Genomic DNA, 25,435 nt, shown 5'->3' on the forward strand with positions numbered 1-25,435 from the left:
ACCAAACTACAACTCAAGGAAGCCAGTCTGGCACCCAAGTTCTGCCTTTGTCAATCTGAGATCCAGCAAAACCAGATAGTTATAGTAGTAATAGTACAGCATTATACTTAGTGCTTAGAAATGAAAATTACAAAATCAAACCTTCCTTCCTTCCTCCTCTCCTGATGTATTCTATTCAAGAGAGGCATAAGGGCTATGTTTGCCTCCCAGTCCCTTTGAATACATTTTGAAATTCCCTCCTTTTGTGTTCCTCCCTACCCACAGCCAATAGGGGTGCAGTTGCCCACGACAACACTTGATTTGTATGATAAAAAGCCAACCAAGAAACAAGATCACAAACGAACTGAAAGCCAGTGCCAGAATACCAATCAGCAAGGGCAAAACAGCTCTCCAAAATGGCACTCAGAATGTTGAAACATTCCCATCAAAACAGGGTTCTTCTGTTTCGAGCTCAAAACAGGCCTTTTATTGTAAGGGCGTTAAAAAGCATTTCATTTGAACTGGCATTTGGTGACAGGATTGACGACTGTTTCCCCCCAGTCGAGTCATGAGCCTTCTGATGACCAGCAGCATGGTCAACAGAAATTCAACAGGTTCAGCTTCACAAAGGTAAAGGCTCTAACTGCTGGTTTTCTGCCATGTCCACAGTTGTAGAAGGCACAGTGTCTGTAACCCTGCTCCAAAAAAAAAGCTCCCGATCTGGAAGCACCCTAAATACATCTAGGGACACATCCACTGGGATACTCACCACTGGACGGGTCTGTCACAGGAGCTGCCTGCCAAAGAGAAAAAAGGATTAAATCAAGGAGTTTGAGCTCAGCTACCTCTACAAATGGGAAGAATGCTAACTCCCTTTCACCCGCTACTCATCTCTTGGCCCAAGGCATGCATGTAATGCAGCAACCTTACTGAAGCGGAGCAGGCATGGGTCTGGTTTGTGCCTGGATGAGACCCCAGCTTGAGAACCCATGTATTCCACCCAGAGTTGCATTATGGAAGAAAGACAGGATATAAATGGAATAAAGAAATAAATAATGAATCTCTCCTGCGCAAGCCTTTCAGAGAACAATGCAAATGCTTCCAAACCCCTTTGGCTTGGTAAAACAGAGAACTCCCATTCAGTTATATCAACAGATTAAATGGCTAAAGGACAAATGCCATCTACTGACATGCTACCATAGGGGCAGCTGGCCGGTAAGGGCAGGAATGGCTATACCCCCCTCACTCACTCCAAACAAAAACACACACAGAAGGAAGCAAAAGATCAGGCTTTACTGGCAGCCAGCCATTCTTCCCAAGCAGGGAGCTTCCTCCAGCCCCTCCTCCCCATGCCTGTAACTTCCTTTTTGTCTCATTGGCTAGAACAGCCTGCTAATCAAGCTGTTCCAGCCAGTCTAATTCCTAGGGGGTGCGGGCCTGGCATCGCCCCCAAAAGGGAATAAAAAATAAGTAGTGGTGGCTTCAGGGGCTATATTTTCTGCCCATTTTTTAACGTCCTTGTGGGGACGGTGCCAGGTCGGCGCCCGCTAGGAATTAAACTGGCGGGAACAGTTTGATTAGCAGGCCATTGTAGCCAGTAAGACAAACAGGAAGTTACAGGCACGGGGAGGAGGGGCTGGAGGAAGCTCCCTGCTTGGGAAGAACGGCTGGCTGCTGGAAAGCCTGATCTGTTGCTATCTTATCTTGTGTGTTGGTTTTTGGTTTGTTGCAACCCCCATTTTCTTTCCTTGATCTCTCTCTCCTGCCCCTCTTTCTGCCTTTGGCTTCTCCTTTCTGCCTCCCTCCTTTACGCTTTTCTGACTCTTATCTTTGCTTTTTGCCCTTACTTTTCTGCACCCCACCCACTTTTCTGCTTTCTGCCTTTTGCCTCACTTTCCCCTTGCTTTTCTCCCTTTGGCTCCCTCCCCGCTTTCCTCCGTGCCTGTGGACTTGAGCAGAGATACTCAAGCGTACTGGTGCCAAGGAAAGTAGGGGGGATGCTCCTGCCTCAGCAGCTGGGCTCTCCCCTCCCCACTGCCCCCAGGCTCTACTGTGCTACAGTGTTAGAAGAAGGTGGTACTTGTGAACGTATGAAGTAGCCTCACAGCAGGTTAGATCATTGATCTACCCAGTCAGTACTGTTTCCTTTGACTGGCAGCAGGTCTCCAGGATTGCGGACAGGGGCTTTCCAAGCCGACTACCAGAAGCCCTTTAACTGAACCTCTTGGGGATTGAATGAGGGGCTCTCTGCATACCAAGCTTGTGCTCCGTCAGGCAGCAGCACAGGACCAGAGAGGCAGGCAGGAGCATAGCCTTACTCAGTGGCATAGCCTAGACAAGGGGCCCTCCTGCTCCTCTCCAGTTGGGCCAACAAGCTCCTGCCGTGTGCATCACTTGTGGCCTCGATGCCAAAGGCCAGACACCCGCACCCTACCTCAACCCCCTGAATCCCTGCCCCCTTAGACACTCACCCCTCCAGAAACAGATACAGGACCAGCTGGCACCCCAGGCATCATCATTCCGGGAAGCATTGGTGGCACCATAGTGGGCATCTGGGGACAAAGGGAAGGTAAGGCCACACACAAGACAGAAGCAGGTAGACAACTAAGCAGAAGAGAGGCAATGTGGATGGGCATTACCTGTCCCAGGGGAGGAGGTCCAGGCATGGGTGGGATCAGCGGCGGAGGTGGCATCATGCCCGGAGGCATGGGTGGCATAGGGGGTGGGCGTGGTCCCATTGGGGGCAGTCCCATTGGGGGGAATGGTGGTGGGATCCCAGGAGGAGGCATCTAGAAGCAAGGGGAAAGAGACCATGGATGTACCCAACAAGAGATAAAAAAGAGCTGCTGCCAGCAACCAGAGGAAGCCTTGGTCCTCTCTCAAGAAGGAACGAGTCGGGATCACATCAGAAAAAAGGCAACATTGCTGTGGCATAACTTCTGACCACACACCTTTTGCCTATTTGCACCTTGTAAATAATCATCCGCCTAGGGGTAAAAACACCCTTGCTTCTCTTTCACACATACACAGACCCAAAACACACTCCCATGCACACTTCATCAAGTCCATGCAGCACCCCCGCACATCACTTTTTAAATATAAAGTGGCATAGAAAGACAACACACCCCTACCCAGGCCAAGCAACTGGGATGCTGCTAAGCATGCTGACATGCAACATGGAATAACCAATGACTTACAAAGGGTGGAGGCAGAATTGGTGGCGGTGGTGGAGCGGGGGGGAACGGGGGCGGCTGCCCAGGAGGGCCACTGCCAGCGTCTGGAGCTGACTGCAAACAGCAAAGAGAGAGAGAGAGAGAGAAAAGGAAAGCATAAATGGCAGGGAACACTGTCTGAGCTCAGAACTGTAGAAGGCAAAGTCAGCAGAAGTGATGATTCCTGTGGGGGCTCAGTATTGAACTTGGATGGGGCAAACCCCCAGGTTAGAATCACCACTCTGCCATGAAGCCTGCTAGGTGTCTTTGGACTAGTCGCACGGGCCCTCAATCAAATTTATCTCACCAGGCTGGGAGGGTAACATGTCGCTCTGAGCTCGTCGGCTCCATCTTTATGCAGTTTGGAATATACTTGCAAGGTCTGGAACTGGTTTAGGACTGCAACAAATGTTCAGGTTTCAAGGAAGTGGTACCATGTTTTTAAGCACATACGTGGGAAATGGCTCCGGAGTTCTACTGAAAAGACTTCTGGGCTTTGATATGCCATTTGACAGATGTCTTGTGGCACCTTAAAGATTAATGCAATGTATGATATTGTAATATGCATATCAGATAAGAACAGTGATGTTTCCCAAGGGCAGAGCAGTAATTGCTGATAACCCAATCTTCCTGGCTTTGGTATGTTAACCGTTTTGCTGTGTTAATTGTCATTTTTCAAAGTAGGACACCTCTTAATACCAGTTGTAAGGGAGCAGAAGCAGGAAAAGGGACATGCCTTCATCTACTGCTTGTGAGGTTCCCAGAGACATCTGGTGGGAATCAGGAACCTGGACCAATTGGGCCTGATCCAGCAAGGCTCTTCTTATGTAACTTCTGCAGTGGGAGAGGAAACCATAGTCTCATTTCAAACCTAAGCAGACAGTATCAAACTTCCTGATAATGGACAGAAATCAGACAATAACATTCCAAAACCAGTGCTGAAAACATTTCAGTCTCCCAGGGTACTCCCCTGCCTTAAGTCAGCAATGTTCAACAAAGGAACTTTTTAAAAAAGACTCTTGTGTGAAAGTGCTGAATTAAAATGCATCAGGAAGTTTGATTCCAGTTGTGTAAACCTAAACTGAGACAATGTATTCCTTCTCCACTACAGGTATTAGTTAACGTGGCAAAGTTAGGAAGAATGTGTTACCACAAATTACTGCCATTGTGAATTGTCACTATACTTGCTTATCTTACATACATTTTACACAGAATTATCACAGACTATCTCCTGCATTTTCTGGCCATTGGGCACCATTATGTACTATATCTATATCTATCTATGTGCCTACTGAAGATATTTCATGCATCAGTGGGCTCTAGTCTACAAACACATATGGAACAATAAATTTAATCGTCTTTAGGGTGCCACAAGTCTCTTTGTTGTTGTTAGGGTTATTTTCTAAATGTGTGACCCGACACTTATTAGCTCTGCTAGTATAAAGGTCACCCCAGGAAACTGCAGGCAAATCTCTCACCTACAAAAGCACCCATAGAGAGCAAAAGCGAGGCTCTGCAGGATAGCAAATCTTGGAGGTGCAAGCAGAGAATTCAGATTTCTATAATGAGGATGGAATGTTGTGCTGTGTGTGGGTGGCCTACTGAAGGAATTCCCAATCATCCCCAGCCACAAAGGCCATGGCTGGGGATGGTGGTAGCTGTAGTCCAACAACATCTGGGGACCCAAGGTTAAGAAATGTTGCTCTAGAGGTTTTCCTCCTAAACACAGAATGTAGCATGGAGACCACGAAGGCAAGAACAGAAAAACAGCTATCAAGAAACAGTTACCCTCCAGTGTGATGTAAGTGAAACTCCTTAAGGACATGAAGAGGATGTTCTCACAAGCAGCCTAGCCCGGCTGTGTGGAGATGGGCCAGGATCTCCTGCGTGGATCTCGGTGCTCCCACCCAACCTAATCCTGCTCCTAAGCCCAGCTCTTAACCAAGGTTAAGGGAGCAAGCACTCCTTTAACCCAGCTGCTGGGCTTGTGTGTCTCCTTGGCTCCATGGAGCCGAGGAGACACAGAGACAGGTGCCTAGAGCGCCCATCAGATAAGTGAATTCCCCAAGGCACTGTGCTTGTCATGCGGTGCATTGTGGGATATGTGGAGGGTAGGAAAATGAGTCCCAGCCTCTGTTGCTCTGTGCTGCTCCCTGCAGCGCAGGTCATATGGGCATGAGCCTTTTGAGCCAATGGATCAAGATCTATCATTTGGGGGAAGGTAGGCTGAACCCTACCTTACCGGCCTACCCAGTCATGTGAATAGCCCCAAAGAGTTGTCTGGCTGGATTAGACCAAGGTCCATGTAACCCATCATTCTGTCTCCATCAATGGCCTGTCAGATGTTCCACATGCAAAGAAGAAAGTCATCTCCTGTGATTTGTTGCCAGCAACCAGAACACAGAGAGATACTGCCTTTGTACACAGCTATCTCATTGAGCTGACATGACTAATAGCCACTGGTAAACCTCCATCTTCTCCACGAATCTGTCTAATCCTTTTAAAAAAATCCTAGTAAGCTTGTGCCTAGTGGCTGTCCCCACATTTTGTGGTAGTGAGTTCCATAGGTAATCTCACTGCCTATGTTGTGTGGAATGAGACTTACTTCTGAATAAACACACTTAGGATTGTATTGCATGTTGTTCTTTTCTGTTAGACGAGAGAATGGTCGCTATATTTTTGGAGGATATATGGGTATATAGAGGTGAACCGACAAAGTTATATTTGGAGTGAATCAGATAGTTATGGCTTGTAGCAGACAACAATGACAATGAGGGGAGATGGAGAATTATGAATGAATGGCTATGTTTAGGGATGAACAATAATGTTTGGTGGTAAATGGAAGCATATCCACATTATATCTGATTCTTCCCTGCATACAGCTTGGCTACACACACAGCAGAATGAGGTGGAAATGAGGTATCAGAGTTCTAAGGTGCCAGAACGGATGTACCACCTCAGACTTCATAGTTCTGAATGTTCCTCATTAAAATGTATTGTGCTGGGAGCTGACTGAGCTAGAACCTTTCTCCTTCCTACCTTATTTATTTACAGGGCTTTAAAAAGGAGGCAGGTGGGGTGTGGGGCGAGGATGGCATCCCACATCTGCAGTGGCAGAGTCCACTCTACCACCTCATCCTAATGTATGTGTAGACTAGGCCTTAATCAACAGTCCAAAATTAGAAAAGGGATGCAGGGGGGAGGGGAAGTCAAATCTGAACTGGCCTCTAGTATAAATGAGTGGCAAACAGTGTTCCCTCTAACAGGGATTCCCAGATGTTGTTGACTACAACTCCCAGAATTCCCCGCTGCAATGGCTTCTGCTTGGGGATTATGGGAGCTGTAGTCAACAACATCTGGGAAATCCCTGATAGAGGGAACACCGGTGGTAAAGAATCTCACCTCACTGTGGTATATAGCATCTAGGCACTAGCCTCAATACATGGTTCTAAACACAAGGCCAAGGAGACCCATTTCAGACTGCGTGAGTCACAGAGAAGTTCTGCAACACTTACATGGAAGGACATCTGAGTGCAGTCCAGGGGGAATCATTTCTACATCATGTGTTCAGGGGATGGTGCGAACCCCCTCTCACCCCCGTGAGCAACATCAGGCCTGCTGTTCACTTTGGCCTCAGGGAGGTTTTTATAAACTGCTCCTTCCCCAATAGTGGGAATAGATTCCCAAAGCACAGCACAAACCTGCCTGTGAGTGAGCTTAGATCTCACTCTGGCTGAGGAATAGGTTCAATGAGCGTATATGGTTACACCTATGCATGTGTCTATGCAGACTTGCATGTGTGTCCATATCCCTATGCCAAAATATTTGTATTTACAGGTACAGATTCATCTGTGTTGTCCATATGCAGGTAAGCATCAGACAGGTATCCTTTTCCACATGTGCTTTCTTGAATCTACAATCTTCTTTATATATATTTCTCTAAGGCATACCCGTAGCGAATCCCATGCGTGGCAGCTCTAGAGAGAGTTCACGAGCAGCTGCCCAGATAGCAATGAGGACGGGGGAGAAAACAGTGATGGTGGCCGGTGGTGGGCTGGCCAAAGGGAGGAGGCGGCCGCTGGAGGTGGCCAGCAGGAGGGGAGGTGGCCAGGTGGCTGGCTGGTGGGAAAAATAAGCAGTGCGGCGGTTGGGAAGAGAGAAAAAATGGCTGTGGCAAACTAGAGGCACAGATGTTCTGCACCAGCCCAGCTAGTATGTATATAATGTACATACATGCATGTAATGCATATTTAAATCTCTACGTATTATATGAAGATAAATGTACATGTGTGTAAAAATAATTGTGTATTTTGGTGGTTGCCTGCACCCATTCTCTACATATATGCATCAGTACATGCATATGATATAATTATGTACACACACACAGAGATCTCTGTGTCTAATTTATAGACATGTGCCTGCTCCCATCAGGACTGAAGTGTTTATGTGTGGGTGTGGATATAGATGAGACAGCTGATATGGTGCAGCAGAAGTGTGCTGGAGCCACTCGAGTTCAAAGTGCTCAGCCCCTGCTCAGCCACAAAATTCACTGAATGGCCTTGAGGAAGATGCTGTCTCCCTTTAGCCTAGTTTATCCTTCCGGGGGTTAAACTAGGCCAAGGATAAGGTTAATCCAGCTTTAGCCACTGGGATCGAGCAGGAACAAAATCTACACGAATGTTGTACATGATGCACCTATTCCCACGGATGCACCTGGGGCTTTGCACAGGTGCATTTCATGTGCCTCGGTATGCACTGTATGTTCGAGTGCTTTCGTATTTTTGCACAGTGTGTGCATGTATGTGCGCCTACATAAACCAGGATGCTTCACCATCCCTGCTACCCATCCTCCTCTGGCTCTTTCCAAGGACTCCCTGCACTCCCTCCCACCTTACTGCTCAGAGGACTCCAGCCAGGGAGCAGGACGGGAAGAGGACACCGGATCATACATCTTCCATGCAGAAGATGGGGAGAAATGTGGCCCATCAACGGCGAATGCTCCCCTTCCCCGTCCCCTGAAAGCTTGGAAGGTGCAAAGCTCACCCGCGCACCCCTCCGCCCCCAAACCCATCTCCGCCCCGGATCTTCGGAGGAGGGGGAATAACAAAGCGGCAGACATTACCATGGCCGAGCCTCGGATCAGCTGGGCGTGCAGGCGGGCAGCTCAGCCCACCCGGCAGTAAGGGCAGCCGCGATTGGAGGAGGCGGGCAGAGGGAAGAGGGCGGGAGGGGGAGCCAGGCGGCACCCCTTCAGCAGCAGCAGCAAAGCGGCAGACTGCTGGGAGGGACAGAAGCGCAGCAAGCGCAGCGCCTCATGGCAATCCTACAAGGGGGCGGGAGTAGACTGTGCAATCGGAGGGGTCTGGCGGGATCATCCAACCGGAGTCTGCCTTCTGCAACGGAAGACCAAGGCATCATAACGAAGAGAGACTCTGGGCATGTGCAAAAAACTTGATTTCTCTTTCTCCCAGGGATAGGAAAATAATAAAGAAATAGGGACAACCAAGATTCACAATGCAGTTATGCGATACTTTGAGTTATACAAAAAATGTGTTGGGGGGGCGGAGGAGGCGGGGGGGGGGGACATAAGAGAAATAACAGATGGTCGCTCGTGGTGTTATTTCCGTTTTAAAATGGCCAGAAAATAAAATAACTAGCTCCCGTCCCTTCAATATCAATTTGATATGCAGAAATCCGCGGGCGAAGCTGTCTCACATAGAAATAAACGTTACTACCCCAGCTAATTAGGATTGCCAACTCTCCAGAACTGGCCTGCAGTCTGTCTGCAGGAATCTGTATCGATCTCCAGGTGAGGACTGCCCAAGTAATTCTGGCGATTGTCATGGCTTGATATTGTGAAAAATGCTGAGAAAATCATATATCCAGGAATAGCTTCACCAGAGTTAGCAACTTTACCGTGATATCTGGAAAATACCCCTAGACTCAGTTTTGCACCGCTGATGTCTGAATATCAAGCTGTAAAGGCTTAGCTGAATAGATGGTAAGGGAGGAAGACATTCTTACAGATTTTCATCGGAATTTTGCTGTATATGTTCACATCCGAGGTTACCAAGGGGCATGCTGGGAGAAGGAGATTATGGCTGGAGGCGCTGCCTTTGAAAATATACACAGTAAGGAGGCATGACTGCCTCTTGGTTGCTTGGGCTTTACAGGTTCCTTCACCATTCCACAGAGCTATAGTAATGAAGGAAATCTTGCTAGTTTTATTCCTTCCTGACAAGCAGTTGTTAAAAGCTCAGAAACCCTGTCAGACAAAATGGTGGCAACTCTTGGGTGCTATATGTGGAGTTTAGGATGAATGGAGGGCTCTTCCAGAGTATGGGGCTAACTTCAAGGTAGATTGAATCTCCGCATCTTTGGGCACTGTGCACACAAGCCCAAACTTTGACTTATCTTTCTTTTCTGGCATCAGGGCTCTTTCAACAGTTAAGTAACAGAAGTTTAAGAGGTGACATTTCCCCTGGTGTGAGATGATCTGCTTGTTGAATTTCTGCCTGGCTGGCAGCTATTAAAAACACAGAAGCCCTGACAGAAAAAAAGTGATAATCCCAACCCTCTGCAGCTACTTCATATATTCCACTTTTCTCACTGTATCAGCACTCCTAAACAAAAATCTGAATGAAATCAACAGTTCCTGCAGTTGAGTAAACATGTTTAGGATCAGGCTATTAGCATAATTGCCTCCAAATGTACCTTTCCCTACCCCAGTGTTTCCCAGGCTGATAGCTGATTTTATCTATATATTTAATTCTCTTGGGACATGCGTGCCCAGGATTTTGCTGCAGTGGCGAGAGTTCCAAAGTGAGGACTGGGGGGGGGGGGAGAGAAAGGCGGCGGCGGGCGGGGGGAGAGAAAACGGTGGCGGCGGGTCCTTTTTGGCCGCCCGCTGCGGCTCTGTGTGGGGGGAGGAATGGGAGGGGAGGAGGGCTGGAGAGGGCGGGCTGGAGGGAAGAGAGGAGAGACGGGGCAGGAGAAAGAGGGAGGGGGAAACAGCTGGCCCCAAAGTGCTGCACAGATGCTCTGTGCGGGGTTGGCTAGTTTTATTTTATTTTTCTTAATTAAAATTGAAGGCCCACCTCACACCTGAAAAAGTTTATTTTTAGAATATGTAAGTGTACCTGCTTTTAAAAGAGCATGCCCTCTGTGTTTCTGCATGAGTCACTGGTTCAGGCATGTTTCCTTGGAAGGGATTGAAATGATGCAAAGAGACAGCAGAATTATTCACCCCCAGTTAAGATTGATTGGGCAAATGCCAGGCCAGATTGGCAAACTGTGCAGAGATGCAGGGGGAAGCTGTCTCTGAGAGTAGGTACTTGGGCTCGTCAAAGCCTTTAATTTATTTAGGGCATTTCCTGTGGTGTGCTAGCAGTTCTTGTGACACACAAATGTGCCCCAGTGCCAGTATGGGAATCTGTGCCCTAGCAATGTGTACCAATAGCTAGTATGCACGAAATTTGGGACTTCTGCATAATAATACTGGAGCTTCCCTGCCTGCCAAACTACCTTGATAGGTGAGCTCTCCAAGCAGACATATGCAGGGATGCTCAAGATTCCCTTAACTCTTTGTTTCTAAAGAGACAATCAGATCTCCAGACTTATTGATTGGTTGATTGAACCATTAGAGCTGTATTCAGACTTTATCGTAGATGTGTACATTACACATGGCTACGTTGGTGCTAGGTAGATCCCCTCCCCGCATGCGGTATATGCTGCCTTCATCAAATGCTGTACTCCTAGTCGGTGGTGGGGAGGGGGCTGGGTTATATACTGCATAAGCAGTCCCCTGCTAACGGAGGCACCTTTTAAAAGTGGTGATTCTCTTTATTGAGCAGGGGGAGAGCAACAGGCCCTATCTGTCCCCAGCACAGCATCACTCCAGTGGCTGTTGCTGGTGCCTGTCATGTTTCTTTTTTAGATTGTGAGCCCTTTAGGGACAGGGAGCCATTTTATTTTATTTATTTATATCTATGTAAACCACTTTGGGAACTTATGTTGAAAAGCAGTATATAAAGATTTGTCATGTCATATTCATAAGTATAGGGGGGGACACCTTATTGAGTAGCATTTTAACTGTACGCAGTGGTGGATAGACTTGAGACTTCTGGAAGCGGCTTTTTTTTTTTTTTTTTTGCTTGGGAGCTACCAGTACAAAATCACATCTTAAGAGGTGGAGCCAGTCACAAAATGGTGGCTTGGGGAGACGAATAAGTTACAAAATGGCAACTTGTGCAAATATGTGTATTCACAGTGTAGTGACCAGCCTCCCCTCCCTCTAAAGAGTTAACCAGAAGTGAACCCTTGTTTTGACTGACAGGTGGGTGACCTCCAGAGATTGCCCAATCCATCCACTAGGGGAATGGGACCTAGAGAGCTGTTGCTGGGAATTCTGGGAACAAGAAAGGAAGTCCGTGGAGAGAGTGCGGACTAGCATGGGGTCGGGTGCTTCATGGCTGGAAGCTGCAGGATAATCTCTCAGGGTGAGAGACTGCAGGAAGCTTGGTTTCTCATCAAGAGTTTTGGTGACTTTTCAAGGAAAAGGGAATCCAGCAAAAGGGACAGTTTGTTTAGTCAGACTGTGCATTATGAACTTAGATTTCTTTGTGTGTGTGCTTTGTATATCCCTGATACTGTTCTGTTATTGTTTACCTGCAACGTAATTAAAATAAACACTAGCCTATGCTCAACCCACCTAGCCATTGCAAAAGACTCTGCAAACATCTAAGCATGCCTAAATGCAACCTAAAACTGAAGCCTAAGATAACCTCGTTTTGGTAACCTGCTAAGTATTTTTGTAACCTACTAAGTATCTAAAGCTAAAAGCCTCAGACGGAAGCAGTCTGTAGTAATTAAATAAAACTGTTTCTTTTTACAAGCCTCTCAGAGTTGGTTTTTAACTCAGGAAAAAGTGGGGCAGAAAAGGGGATTGCGCTGGTGCAAAAGCATCTTCAAGCACTCAGCAGCATACAGTTTTTCTCATCCCGTGTAGGCATATACGTGGAAGGGCTTTTTTGTACTTGTCCAATAGCAAAATTAAGAGAGTTTTCCCTGTGCTATTCCACCACAAATCTCAGGGGAGTTCAGGTTCTGTTAATAAGAGGGTGGCGGTGGTGGCGGCAGCAGCATTTTAAATCTTCTGGAAATACAGAATAGTTTTATGAGAAGCCCACCCAGGCAGCTCAGCAGGGATGACTTGGGATTTTCTTTCTCTCACGTGCAGAGGCACTCCGGGCCCAGCGGGGTGGGGGGGTGGGGTGCTCCTGCCACTGTCATGAGCCCTTGCTGCCATGAAACGGAACCACTGATATTCTAGTCACCATGTACGCAGCTGGGATGCGTGTGTGAGGCAAGCAGGCCCCTCTCCCCCCTGTTGCGGTGGGCTGAGCAGGAGCGGCTGCTGAGCCTGACTGCCCAGCTCAGAGACCAGCGGTGGAGCGGGGCCGCTGGTGGTCCGTGTGTGGCCGCGGCAGCTGCCCCCGCTAACCCCGCCCCCTCGCATCTGACGTCAGATGCGGGGCTAGCCACGCCCCCCGTGTCTGACGTCAGATGTTAATGAATGAATACTGCTTAAGATAATGTCTTCTTCACCATAAGCCCCACCACCCATTGAGATCATCTGGAGAGGTTTGTCTGCAGTTGTCATGCTCCTCTGTTGACTAGTCGGGGATGGGCCTTCTCCATTGCGACCCCTAAGGCTTTGGAATTCCCTCTCTGCTATTTAAGAAAAAAAAGAGCTTCCCCACCACTGTCCCCTCTAGGGCATGTGCATGTGCACATGCTCATAAGTTTTCTGATGTCCGCTCATTTAATTTTAGATCCCACTCAGGTTGAATTAGGAAAGCCCCACTCTGAATGCATGTACGCACACAGTGCCTTGATACTGCCGCCTAGAACAAAACTCATTCCACACACAGATTAAAAAAAATTAGAGGGACCTCAGTTCCCCATCTCTCACAACTTTTTAAAAGGCAGTTAAGACACATTGGTTCACCCAGGCTTTTAATTATATTTGCAGTTTTTTAACAGCTTTTAACATTGTTTTTTATTGTAAACTGCCCAGAAACATGAGTTGTGGATGGTATGGAGCATGCTCCTATAAACCTTTGGCTGCAGACCAAATGGACATCTCCTCTCCAGCTTGCATCTCCAGTGCTATTTTCCCCAATTCTCAGACCAGGATTTAAGGTTGTATGTTAATTCAGAGTTGCTCCTCTAAGTCAATCTCTACAATGCTAGAAGGATTGGTGTGCATAATGATGATGGTTCGATAGTAATATTGAATCAATATTAACCAAGCAATATTTAGCATTTTAAAGGCTTTTGCTATGGTGTCTATGTGTGTGTTCATGGTCAAAGTGAGATTTGAAATGGGATCACCCTGCACTTAAGCTATGAATTCAAGCGACTGTCAAGCACACACAGTCTCCTTAAAGTCACCTGATGTGGTGAGACTAATTCAGGGTAGCAAAGGAATTATCCCATGGTAGCAGTTTCACACATCCACAAGTAATATCTTATATCATTACATGGAGATCTATAATGTAGTTTCAACTGGTTGTGCAGGTAGAATTTTGGGGACTCTCATATTGCATATCTAGAAGGAATGAATGTGCACTGAAGAATGGCATCTATATATCCCACAGACATTTATATTTTGGACAAGAATTCCAGGATGACTCCAGTACAGTGTATCCAGCAGAGACTAACATTTTAAATTCTTCTGGAGAGCTAAGAAAGGCATTTGTCTGTCAAACACTAAATAGCTTATCTCTTGAGATGCAATTTCAGATTTTGAAGGGGAGAAGGAGAAGAGCATAAATCACACTCCCTTTTAAGGGCATTTATTGTGGTGTGTGTGTGTGTGTGTGTGTGTGAGAATAAATACAACATTGTGGGATTGTGGGTGCTCGAGAGGAATAATCACATCGGGGCTGAACTGGCCCTTCCTATACAGCATCCTTCTTCACCGCCTTCTCCCCATGGCTCCTCCAGTGCAGGCATCTGAGGATATCAGAGATGTAGCTCAATTTAATAAATCAGGTCAAACGATTTAGCGTTATTGAGGTCAAAAGAGGTTGTAAGGCTAGATGTTGACACACAAAGAATGCAGTATGGAAGAAAAAGTCCAAAGTATCTCAGTGTGACCATCCATTCCTGTTGAAGCCAAGGGGACTCACTTCCAGGGCTGTAGGCCCAGATAAGGCAACCATAAAGAAGAGCTGAAGTTAGAATTAAAAGATGTGCAGTCAGTGGCTGGTGAGCAAGTTTACTCCATGATAAGCAAAAGGATGCAATCCCCTTCTCTTCGTGATCAATGTGTGAATGACTTGAGAGTTCTCTCTTTACGGGGCAGCCTGCACTCACATGACTCCAGGCAAATTGTATGCGTGCTATCGAACACATTGTGCCGGGGTGGCCAACCCTGAGGCTCTCCAGCTGTTGTTGGACTAGAATTCCCATCATCCCTAGCTTCAGTTATTACAACTGGGGATATTGGGAATCGTAGTTCAACAACAGCTGGAGAGCCTCAGGTTGGCCACCCCTGCATTATGGAGGGTGTTAGCAGTGGTGGGATTCTGAATAGTGGCTGGCATGATAAGCAAATTACTCAAAGTAGTCCGCTTTAAATTAAAAGTAAAGGTAAAGTGTGCCATCGAGTCAGTGTCGACTCCAGGCCACCACATAGCCCCGTGGTTGTCTTTGGTAGAATACAGGAGGGGTTGACCATTGTCATCTCCCGCACAGTATGAGTTGATGCCTTTCAGCATCTTCCTATATCACTGCTACCCAATATAGGTGTTTCCCATAGTCTCAGAAACATACCAGTGGGGATTCAAACTGGCAACCTCTGGCTTGCTAGTCAAGTAGCACTTAAGTTTCTAGTCAAGTAGCCCTTAAATTAAAAAGGACAAGTTAGGCATGGGACTACTTTCAATGGGACTACTTTGAGTAATTTCCCTCAATATCAGACAGCATATCTACGTATAGCATTGCAGAAGATATTTTAAGGTACGTTCCTTTCATGCATGTAGGAATGTAGCAGGGGGTGTAGGGCACTCACTCTAGTCTGTGGAGCCTTGCCCCAGCACTGTGTGTGCACGCTATGCATGTACCTGCCACATCCTCTGCATCTGACTGCTACTATTAATTCTATACTTTTTAATAATTATATAATGGTAACCTCTAGGCTTGACTACTGCAATGCACTATACATGGGGCTGCCGTTGTATGCAATTTGGAAACTTCAGTTGGTCCAAAATGCAGCAGCTAGATTAGTCTCCAGGGTTTCTTGGGGAGACCATATTATGGCTGTTTTAAAACAACTGAATTGGCTGCCAATCGGTTTCCGGGCAAAATACAAAGTGCTGGTAAATACTTTTAAAGCCCTAAACGGCTTAGGACCGGGTTACTTGGGAGAGTGCCTTCTTCTGCATGATCCCCACACTGTACATTAAAGCCATTGAGAGAGGTCCATCTCCAGATGCCTCCAGCTTGTCTGGCGCCGACTCGGGAGCGAGCCTGGGCTGTGGAATGTACTTCCTATAGACATTCACAGTTTAACATCTTTATCAGCTTTTAAGAGAACCTCTTAGAGACTTTGGAGTCTAGCGGTGTATAAATTAAACAGCAACTACTACTACCACGGTTATTACTATAAATATATAAATAAAAGTGCAGTATGATCGTTTATGCTGTTGCACTAGATCACAGCACTAGTCTGGATGTGGGCCACTCTATCTGTGTTGGTATATTGTGGGAGGGGTGTGCGGAACCAGATTTGACTCGAACCAGACCGGTTCCACCGGTTGGAGTTTGAATCAGACCAGACCTCAAAAAGAGGGGGCTGGTCCAAGTTCCAAACCAATCAAGCCCGGTTCGAATGGAACTAGTTTGATGGTTCTAACATGGCAGCCACCATTTTGTGTGCTCTGTTTACAATTTTTCTCCCTTGCTGATTGTTTTTTTAGAGGGCGTTTCAAAATGTATTTAAAGCCAGGCTTTACTCTTCCTCTGGCTTCTGAGGAAGAGCTCTGGCTGAGCTGGCTGCCTTGTTACCCTGCTGTGCCTTGCTTGTGGCCTGCTTTTGCTTTGGAGTGGACCCTGCTGCTCTGCTCTGCTCTGCTCTGGTGAACCCTGCCCTTGCTGCTTCTCCTTCTTGACCCTGACCCCTCAGGATTAGATTTGGAGTACCTCGCTGCTCATTGTTTTTGGATTACCTTACCTTTGGCTTACTTTGCTGTGCCGGTGCCTTGGGTTGCTTCATCGGATTGGTGAGACACACACACACCCTGCCGCCCCCATACTGTCATTTTTGGTTGGTTTTAGGTTTAGAGTTTGGTAGTTTGGTTTGTGTAGGTTTTGTGCTTTTGTTTTGGTGTGGTTTTAGGTTTAGAGGTTTGTTAATTGGTATGTGGGTGTGTGGGTGGGTGTTTTAGTGCTTTTCAGGTTAATTGGTTTAAGTGCTCCTGGTTTAGTTTTAGGTTGAGTTTGATATTTAATAGATTTCTTTTTAAATAGGGCCTAGTTTGGTGGAAGGGATGTCCAGGAGGTTGCAGAGCAGGGCTAGGAGCAGGCTTGAGAGCAGAGGCAGGGGTGATTATTATTATTATTTTTACATTTGCTGGTTTGGGGTGAGGGCAGCAAAAGGGCCCTACTCCCCAAGTTACCAATGTTCCCCTAGAGGTGGTTGCATGCAGGCTCACGCTTCTGGTGATGCCTGCTCCTGCAGCACAGCCATCTGTGGTGGCGGAGGTAGAAGTCGTAGGGGGAAGCCGTGTCAGAGAAGAAGCTCTTGCCTTGGTGGGAGCCGAGGAGTAGGTGATGGCTGCTAGCCCAGCCAGATCCCCCCTCCCCGTCCTCACTAATACCCCTTCTCAATACGACCCCCTCCCAGTCCAAGACTGAGAAGGAGCAGAAGGAAGTAATTCCTGTTGAACCTGGACCTTCTCAGCCCCGGACAGAGGGTGGTGGTGGGTGCTGGTGGTGGTCAGCCAACAGGCCCAGTAGTACCACCAGCACCCAAACAGTATAGGACCGATGGCAGCACTGGACAGGACCGATGCACCCACTGCAGCACCCACTCCAATGGGCTGTTAAAAAAAAACAGACACCAGTGGGGGGAAAGCGGCGGGAGGGGTAAGTGCACTCTCCTCCAATCTTAAAGGGAGACCCCCACCGCATTCAAGCCGCCCCGCCGTGGTTCCGTGCACATCCCTACCCCAAGCTTCTAGAAACAGCATCAATATGGAGGCACCTCAAATGGCATCATCCTTGCTCCCGCTGGCTGCACTAAGCCACCTGCCTTTGACAAGCAGTGGCAAGGCACATGCTCCTGCTCTCAAGCAGGGGATGTTGCCTGCCACGCACGGGGTGCAATTGGTGCACAAGTGGTCTAGTCACACAGAGGCATACCTCATAACCCAGGCCATTGGAGAGATGATTGGATGATCAGCCATTCCAGATCGGCTGCTTGCCCCTGACTACCAGATCCCCTCATGCACCACCTTCAGTAGGAGGGTGGTGCTCTCTCTGTATCGGGCATGCAAGGAGATTGTGTCGGGGCTGTTGGAATCCCCAGTCTGCACTTCACTACAGATGTGTGGACCAGCTGTAGTGGAGTGCAGGCTGCTTTCCTGTTCCTCACTGTGCACTGTTGGGGGCAGGAGAGATTGGGAATGGCATCTGCTGATGTTGACATGGCCAGCACATCCCATGCATCGAAGTCCAGGTGGGCTCTGCTGCATGTGGAGCTGCTGGACACAGATCACACGGTGCCTGAGCTATCTGTGGCCATCGGGTGCTAGCTGGAGGAATGGCTGTCCGGGTGGCCAAACCTTTGCCAGGGCTCCATGATCACTGACAATGGTGCCAACGTGCTGAGGGCAGCACGCCAGCTGCAGTTTGTGTCCATACGCTGTATGGCACACACGCTGCTGCTGGTTGTGATGGATGCACTTGGCATCAAGGCGGCTAGGGTGAGGGAACGTAGGGTGCTCCCCACTGCAGGACCTGCTGCTGCCACAGCTGCTGTTACGGAGAAGTGCCACAAGACAGTGACCTACTTCCGCTGCAGTAAGAAGGGTAGGTGGATGCTCCAGGAGAGGCAGTGTGAGCTCGGCCTAGACACATCATCCCTAGAGATGTTGAGATGTGGTGGAACCACCTTCCTCTTGCTCTAGCGCCTGCAGGATCAAGAGGCGGTCATCCACACTCCGGCGAGGAACTGTGGTTTGGGAGTGTGCAACCTTTCCACCACGGACTGGAAGCTTATTTCCAAGATGGTCTTGACACTTCTGCTATTCCTCCTTGAAACGAGCAGCTTGTGTGCCAAAGCCGCAGCTCTGAGCCAGGCTTTGCCTGCTGCTCTTCTCCAAGAGAAGACGATGGGTGAACTCCAGACCCTACTGGCCACTGGGAAAGCATGTGCCCTGGCAGGTCAGTTGAGGAGTGGAGTGGTGGATTAGCTCAGCACTAAGTTGGATCGATCAGCTGAGCATGTTTTAGCCTACCTATATGACTCAACCATGAAGGGCAACGCCATCACCCCTGGTGAGCTGCCCATGTGTAGGGCCCTCCTGGTTCAAGAGGTGAGGCAGGCAGAGAAGAGGAGGCTGGGTCTGAACCAGGAGGAGGATGCTGGAGCACTTACTTCGAGTGCACAACCCACACCCAGCATCAGCACCGCTTCCCAGTCCAGCAGCGTGGTGTCCCTGGCAGCACCAAAAGGCAGAAGAACTTGGTTGCTTTGCCTGCCCTTCTTTCCTGAGATTTGTTGAGGTTCAAGACTTGGTCTGCGAGAGGGTAGTGTTGTGGTGAGAAGAAATCTCTCTAGTGTCTGTAATATTTTCATGGTGATCCCCCCCCCCCCGTGAGATTAGCTCAACGTGACTGTCCTTGAGACTAACCAAGTTGCACTCTGATCTGGAGATCAGAGACTGTGCTCTGCCTGAAACCTGTGTTCTAAATGTACACTCAGTCAAAATGTGCCTGAAAATGTTAGGTTCTTCTACTTGAGCTATGTGGCTAAAGATGAAGAGGGTGGTTGTTCTGCAGCTTCTTAGTTACCCCAGTCCCCAAGTGATTTATTTCTGCAAGGAGGGAGGAGCTGAACTGGCTGAGGTTGATCAGTTAGCTCCAGCTAATTGATCTCCAGCCACCTCAACCTTCAGCCTCAGAGGCAAGATGCCTCTAAATATCAGTTCCAGGGGAATAACAGCAGGAGAGAGGGCATGCCCTCACCAATTGCCAGTGGGCTTCTCAGAGGCATCTGGTGAGCCACTGTGTGAAACAGGATGCTAGACTAGATGGCCTTAGGCCTGATGCAGCAGTGCTGTTATGTTCTTGTGTGCTGCTGTTGCTATGGAGTCATAATTGTGTGTCTGGAGAGCAACTTGTGACAATGATGCAGCGCAGGCAGGGCACCTGGCACTGTGTGGCTGGCAGAATCTTGGTCAGTGTCAGTGATTCTTTTTTGGGGGACTATTTTGCACCATGTTGAACATATTCTGTGTTGGGACTTGGGATATTCCCTTATGCCCAATTGCTTTGTGGGTTGGGTGGTAGGTAGCGCCCATCACACCCTACCATCCAAACCATTTTGGTGTCCCTAGGTGCTACCCATGGGGACTAATGGACCAGTTGATCCCTATTATTTCCTATGGCAGAACCAATTCAAACCAGACCAGCAGCTGGTTTGACAAAACCGGTACTCGAACCGGCAGCCCCATTTTTTGTCTGATTTGAATTCGAACCGAACCACGGGTTCCAGTTTTGTGCAAACCCCTATAGAGTTGGCCACTGTATATCAACCACTCTTTGCCTTATGAACATTCTCACCCCTCTGTGTGTCCCCCCAATTGTTCTCCTGTTGCCTCATTTGGTTCAATTTGTGTTCTATTTGAAGAAAAGCCATGATAAGAACACACATACCAGCAAAGTCTCCACTGGAGTATTTGAATTGAAGCCAGAAGATCACTACTCCTTTTCCTGCCTGAAGGCTATGGCTCTGATCCCCTTGGCTGAGCTTGCAATGAAAGTTTTTGCAGCCAGCGCTCAGCAGGGATTAACTGTAAAACATGAAATACAAGTTTGCACTAATCTTCTCAGGGCCCGGATTAGTGTGGCTGCGTAGCTTTTGCTACGCAAAGGCCAGGGGTCTCTCCCCTGCGTGGAGAATCAGGGTCAGGTTTAATTCAGTCTCTACCAGAAGGAGATTGAAATATTTCCTCTTTATCTGCTTGAGCAACCACAACAAAGTAGAAAAAAGAAAATAGTCTTGGCACATTGAATTCAGTGAGACTGACTTCAGAACAAATCTACCTTGGACTGAGCTACAGGAGTAGCAAGAAGATGTATATTTATCTCATTCGTTATGTTGGGTAGAGAATCCAGTATTACTGAGTACAGTTAGAGAGTGTATGTGTGTGATACAATAGTCTGCATTAATACATTCAGAGTAAGAAGAAAAACCCTCAGATTTATTTTTGTGTACAGTGGAATAGTAACCCTGGCTTCCAGCATTTGTGAGTTTGCCAACTAACCAGGAAACCCTGTCTGTTTTGTTCTTATGCCATTAACAGCAGAAATCAGAAGGTGATGCTTTTCACAGTCTGCACACGCTTCTGTTAAAAGCACAGTTGCAGAGGCCTGTTGAAAAGTTGAGCCTTAGCTTACTGGTTTAATGCAAACCATCCCCTGAATCTCCTGCAACTAGCTTGTGCCCGGTTAGGACTTGAAAATGTGTCAGAGGCCAAGACATCCACACTAAAAATGGTATTTGTCAAAATTAAATATTAAATATTAAACCATATTTCTGTCCTCCTTAATTCACTTATTTGTCAGACATGCCATCAACATCTGGCATGATTCTCTCCCAACAGGGTTAAATCTTTAATCTGCGCTTCTTCTTAAGCATGCACAACATTGAAAGCCCGATGAACATCTTTGCAATATATGGTCTTGCATGTATTGTCAAACTGATTACAAGCTAAGCGCTATTATTAGCCAGAGATATTATCACTCAGAAAATCCTAGCTGAAAGCTGAGCGAGCAGCACATACTTGGATACAGAAAAGCATTAAAAAAAAATTATAGACCAGTTTGACATTCTTTCCTGGCTTCAAATGGGATGATTAGATCCAGAGCACAAGCACATATCCATCTCTTGAGCTTTCCAAATGCACGTTGCAGATTTAGCACTACCACAGAAGTCTGGCCTCTCCGACATCTCATTTCTAGTTCGTGTGGGATTGTTTCTCATCTTCTCTTCAGAAAAGCAGCTGCACACTCAGAATCCAAACCTGCATCTGTATTAGGAGCGCCAGGAAAACATGGGGGAAAGAGGTTCGTACCCCAGGGGTGGCCAGCCTAATTAAATTGTGCTGCTATACACAGTTAGTTGCCGTGTGTCACACCAGACCTCATTTAAGAAGTCTGGGGCAGGAGTAGCCAGCCTGAGCCTCTCCAGTTGCTGTTAGACTACAATTCCCATCATCCTCAGCAATAATTTATTGCAGCTGGGGATGATAGAGGTGGTAGGCCAACAAAAGCTGAAGAGTCTCAGGTTGGCCACTCCTGCCCCATACTTCCTAGATGAGGTCTGGTGTGACATAAAGCAACTGCATATACTGTAGCAACACAATTTCTGACATAGCATGGTATAGTGTAGCTCCAGTGCTAAGTTTTCATAGAGCTTGAGACTCATTAACAGTTCCCAGCACTACAACCACCTTTTCCAGAAGTAATATGAACAATAGTTCTAACTTTTCTTTTTTAACCTCCGCTACATCACCCAGGGCTGTAGTCTCAGGCAGGCCTTTTTCTCCTTATACTAGAGAACCCCTCATTCTAAACTGAATTTTTTTATTTTAAACACCTTTAAAAACCTATCAAGTTTCTATTTATGCTTTTTGCTGTTTCTGATTAATTTATGATAGACTCCCCCAGTGTATCCTCAGTCCGCCCTCATGAAATTTCTGACTGCGGACCTGCCATCACTCCCCTTCTTCCCCCGCTCCCAGCAGCTCAGAAGAGGAGTCAGTCTTGCTCAAGGGTTTGAAGTATTGCTGGGCCTAACTACATCTTAGATAGAGGGAGTGTGTGTGTGTGTGTGACTGTCACTCCCACTACCCCACACCTCCCTTATAATATTTAGCTTTAAAAGGTGTGTGACAATGATTTACCACCAGCATTTCCCCATCTTCCCTCCATGTTTTTGTCGGCAGCTTGTGCGATGCAAATAAAATGCTATGTGGGATGAAGACACATCACTTGGCTTGAATGGCCATTGCTAGGAAGATGTGGGGTGGCATTATGGCCACATGTCCCCCGGCCATGTAATCTTCTCCTGCCTACTAACATGTATGAAGCTGCCTTGAACGTAGTCACACCATGGGTTCGTCTAACCCTGTACTGTCCGCTTTGACAACAGCCCTCAGCCCTCATTACCTGCTACCTGATCCTTCCACTGCAGATGCCAAGGGTTGAACCTGGAATCCTCTGCCTGCAAAGCAGCTGCTCCGATCTATGGCCCCTCCCTGTAGAAAACATTACCGAGTGAGCCCTCAATGTAGTTTGAGAGAGGCCTTCTCTTTCCCTGGTGTACACACACTTCTTTTGTTCCACTGCAACCGGTGATGAAACAAGTGAAACAGGTTTTTGAAAGAATGCGTCTATGGAACTGTGATTCCAAGCAGTGAAAAGTTTCAGAAGTAGTGCTACTGCCGCTACTGCCATTTCCTTTGGATGAGAGCACACTGGAGACTTGCATCTCTGCAGTGTTTGCAAATACAAACAAAAACAGAGCAGAGTGGGAATGCACAGCACACCCCTCCAACAGGCAGATCCTCAGAGGATACATCCCCAGTTTTAGCTAACTCCAGCTAGAGGCTTGTTTCTGCCTCCCTCATTTCAAACTCTCTGCTGGAGGGATGTCACTATCAGAGCTCGCAGCAAGTACGTGTCTCATGCCAAACACTGGAAAGCCTTTCCCAGCTATCAGGAGGCCATCTCCTGTCATTAGCTCCCACTGATGAAACATTAACCAACAATCCTGGACTATCATAAAGCACTCAGATTTACAAAAGAAGGTCTGCAGTGTCAACATATACAGAAACCTGCTAACCAAAGGTAAGAGTAGGATGAGTGTACATACCACAAGCAGCAGAATCCTCTTTCAAACAAACCAGCTCTATAAAAAGCTACCATTTATTCCAGCCATAGAGTACATATGGAAGCTGCACAGCAAGTTTTACAATCTCCCTGGAAACGAGGAATGCATTAAGATTCATCTTCATAACAACATTTCATGTCTTTTTCATAGCCTAGACCGAGAGCGACTTCAGAAGATAAGGGTTTCTTATTTTTGCTGCCAAGGGCCTTGCTCAGGAGACTTTCTGGAACCAAGTCAATGATTGTCAACCCAGCTCTCCAGGGCCTCCGACAAAATAAATTTATTATCCTGATATACCTTCACCAGAGATGGTAGGGATTGAACCGCACACAAGATTCGTCGTCATGCTCCACCACCCAAGCCTTTCTCATTTGAATGTGAGCATCCCAGACCCACAAGGGGAGTATTTACACAATGTATACACAAAGGGAAAAGGAACAATGTGCCCATTTAATAGGTCTTAGAAAGGACACCAACAAACAGTTCATCACTGTCTAGAGTACAATGCGTGCTCACTGGCTTTACACAAAATTTAATAATTAAATAGCTTACAACAACTGTAGGTATCTCAGCAGGAGATGACCATGCTTACTGTCCATTTTAGGTGAAGAGTTGGGGTAATTCTGGCATGCAGCCAATCTGGCAGGCTTCAAATGATCTGGATGCCCTTCAAATCTCTCTCTGTCTCTGTTCTGCTTTCTCCCAGGGTGTGGCTGCACGCCTTCCTCAAGACAGACCAGAATCAAAGCAAAAGCAGCAGCAGCAGCAGCGGCGGCAAAGAAATTCAGTCTGGGGTGGAGGTTTGACTTGAATAATGAAACACACTGACGGCTGATCAAGAACCCTCCCTTCAAAACTTTACCTGCAAAGCAAAAGAGGAATTCCTTTGTCCTGGTTACATGTGTGGAGTTTTAGTACAGTCTTTGCACAGACCCAATTCTAAAGCCTGTATAAGTAGACAGTCCACCCACAGGGGAGAAAGACAAGGAGAAGCACAGATTTCCAGATACTAACTCTCCAAACACACACAACCACTTAGCACAAATCCAGTTCCATCCTGTACACAGGTCCGGTTACCTCTTCTCAAGTATCTGCAAAGAGCTGCTGTTAAGGATCCAGCAGGCAACTTCCAAAGCACCTTTTTAACTCCAACGTGCTGGAGGAATATCTCCCCTTCCTTCACTTCCAGTGTTAAGTCTCAGTGATCACTATCTCTACTTCCCTTGAGGGTCTCCTGTCCTTCACCAGCAAGTTGATCATGCTCTCTGACTTGATCAGCAAGTTGCAGCCCAAGAAAAATACCCCAAAGATGACAGTCAGGCAGAGCACGCACAGGACAGCGATTTGTACCATCCTCATGACGTACTTATGCTTCTGGTCATCTTCCGCCTCCAAGACCCCAGGAGCCCATGGCCCAGTCACTAGGGCACAGCAGGAGGTCACGAGAGACTCCACTGTGGGGGCTACCGCTCTAGGAGCGTAGGTGCTCTTGAGCAGTAATGTGCTGTTCATCGTCTCTGACCTGGGGAGGGCAAGGAGGTTGCAGAGGCCCTCTTGCAGCAAAATCTTATTCAAGGCTCTAGAGGGCTCCTTTCCAGCAGCCTTTCACTGGGCTGCCTGCAGACTAAGTGCTCACTGAGCAGGATTGTGACTGTGGGTCACTGACAGACGGGGAGGGCTTAAGTGATGTCAGGAGAAAGATTCCCTTCCAGCTGTGGTACATAGGGATCTGCGCTCTCTCCAGGCAGAACTGCACTAAGCATCCTAGTCTTCACGGCAACCATTTCTCACCCACCTTCCAACCGTGGCACACTCCCCACTCCCCTCCAGGTGAGAAGTTGCAGGGGTAACTCTACTCAGGCTTGTTTCCTTTGGATGAGAGCACATTGGAGACTCATGGCATTTCTGTCAAGTTTGCTTTGTGGACAAATGTGAACAAAAAGCATCCATGGAGGAAAACAGCAGGCAGACCAACTCCTGCATACTACCAGAGCCCCAGAGAGGTATCCTATGCCCCAAGGTGCCTTCAGACAACTCTAGCCCTATTCACACATTA

At 47.5% G+C, this 25,435-nt stretch overlaps 2 protein-coding genes and 1 long non-coding RNA gene across 7 annotated transcripts in view; all 3 read right to left on the reverse strand.

The window, feature by feature from the left end:
* The window catches only part of PRPF40B (pre-mRNA processing factor 40 homolog B), a 41,829-nt gene extending 33,335 nt beyond the window's left edge, over nt 1-8,494 (reverse strand). For 2 of the 5 annotated variants that reach the window (XR_008315711.1, XM_053293838.1), the window contains exons 1-5: nt 8,314-8,490; nt 3,177-3,266; nt 2,619-2,768; nt 2,451-2,531; nt 749-776 (exon numbers count right to left, since the gene is read on the reverse strand). Coding sequence is in view for 3 of the 5 variants with exons in the window: in XM_053293838.1 (XP_053149813.1) it covers nt 749-776; nt 2,451-2,531; nt 2,619-2,768; nt 3,177-3,266; nt 8,314-8,316 (352 nt within the window). In the remaining 2 variants the exon portion in view is untranslated. Of the gene's footprint in view, nt 1-748; nt 777-2,450; nt 2,532-2,618; nt 2,769-3,176; nt 3,267-8,313 lie in introns of all 5 variants that reach the window. The other 3 variants (XR_008315712.1, XM_053293840.1, XM_053293839.1) reach the window with 2 other exon arrangements.
* Nucleotides 8,495-20,596: 12,102 nt separating this feature from the next.
* On the reverse strand, nt 20,597-24,547 carry LOC128342568 (uncharacterized). Its single transcript, XR_008315083.1, has 3 exons — nt 23,362-24,547; nt 22,656-22,744; nt 20,597-21,514 (listed from the first exon to the last, which is right to left on the reverse strand). It is a non-coding gene; the product is annotated as an uncharacterized LOC128342568 (long non-coding RNA).
* A 23-nt stretch (nt 24,548-24,570) lies between these two features.
* On the reverse strand, nt 24,571-24,891 carry LOC128344039 (protein reprimo-like). Its single transcript, XM_053293473.1, has one exon. It carries the CDS (start codon nt 24,889-24,891, stop codon nt 24,571-24,573), a length of 321 nt encoding a protein of 106 aa, XP_053149448.1.
* Between the last annotated feature and the right edge of the window lie 544 nt (nt 24,892-25,435).

This window comes from Hemicordylus capensis, chromosome 2, assembly GCF_027244095.1.
Source record: "Hemicordylus capensis ecotype Gifberg chromosome 2, rHemCap1.1.pri, whole genome shotgun sequence".
Taxonomy (NCBI): domain Eukaryota; kingdom Metazoa; phylum Chordata; class Lepidosauria; order Squamata; family Cordylidae; genus Hemicordylus; species Hemicordylus capensis.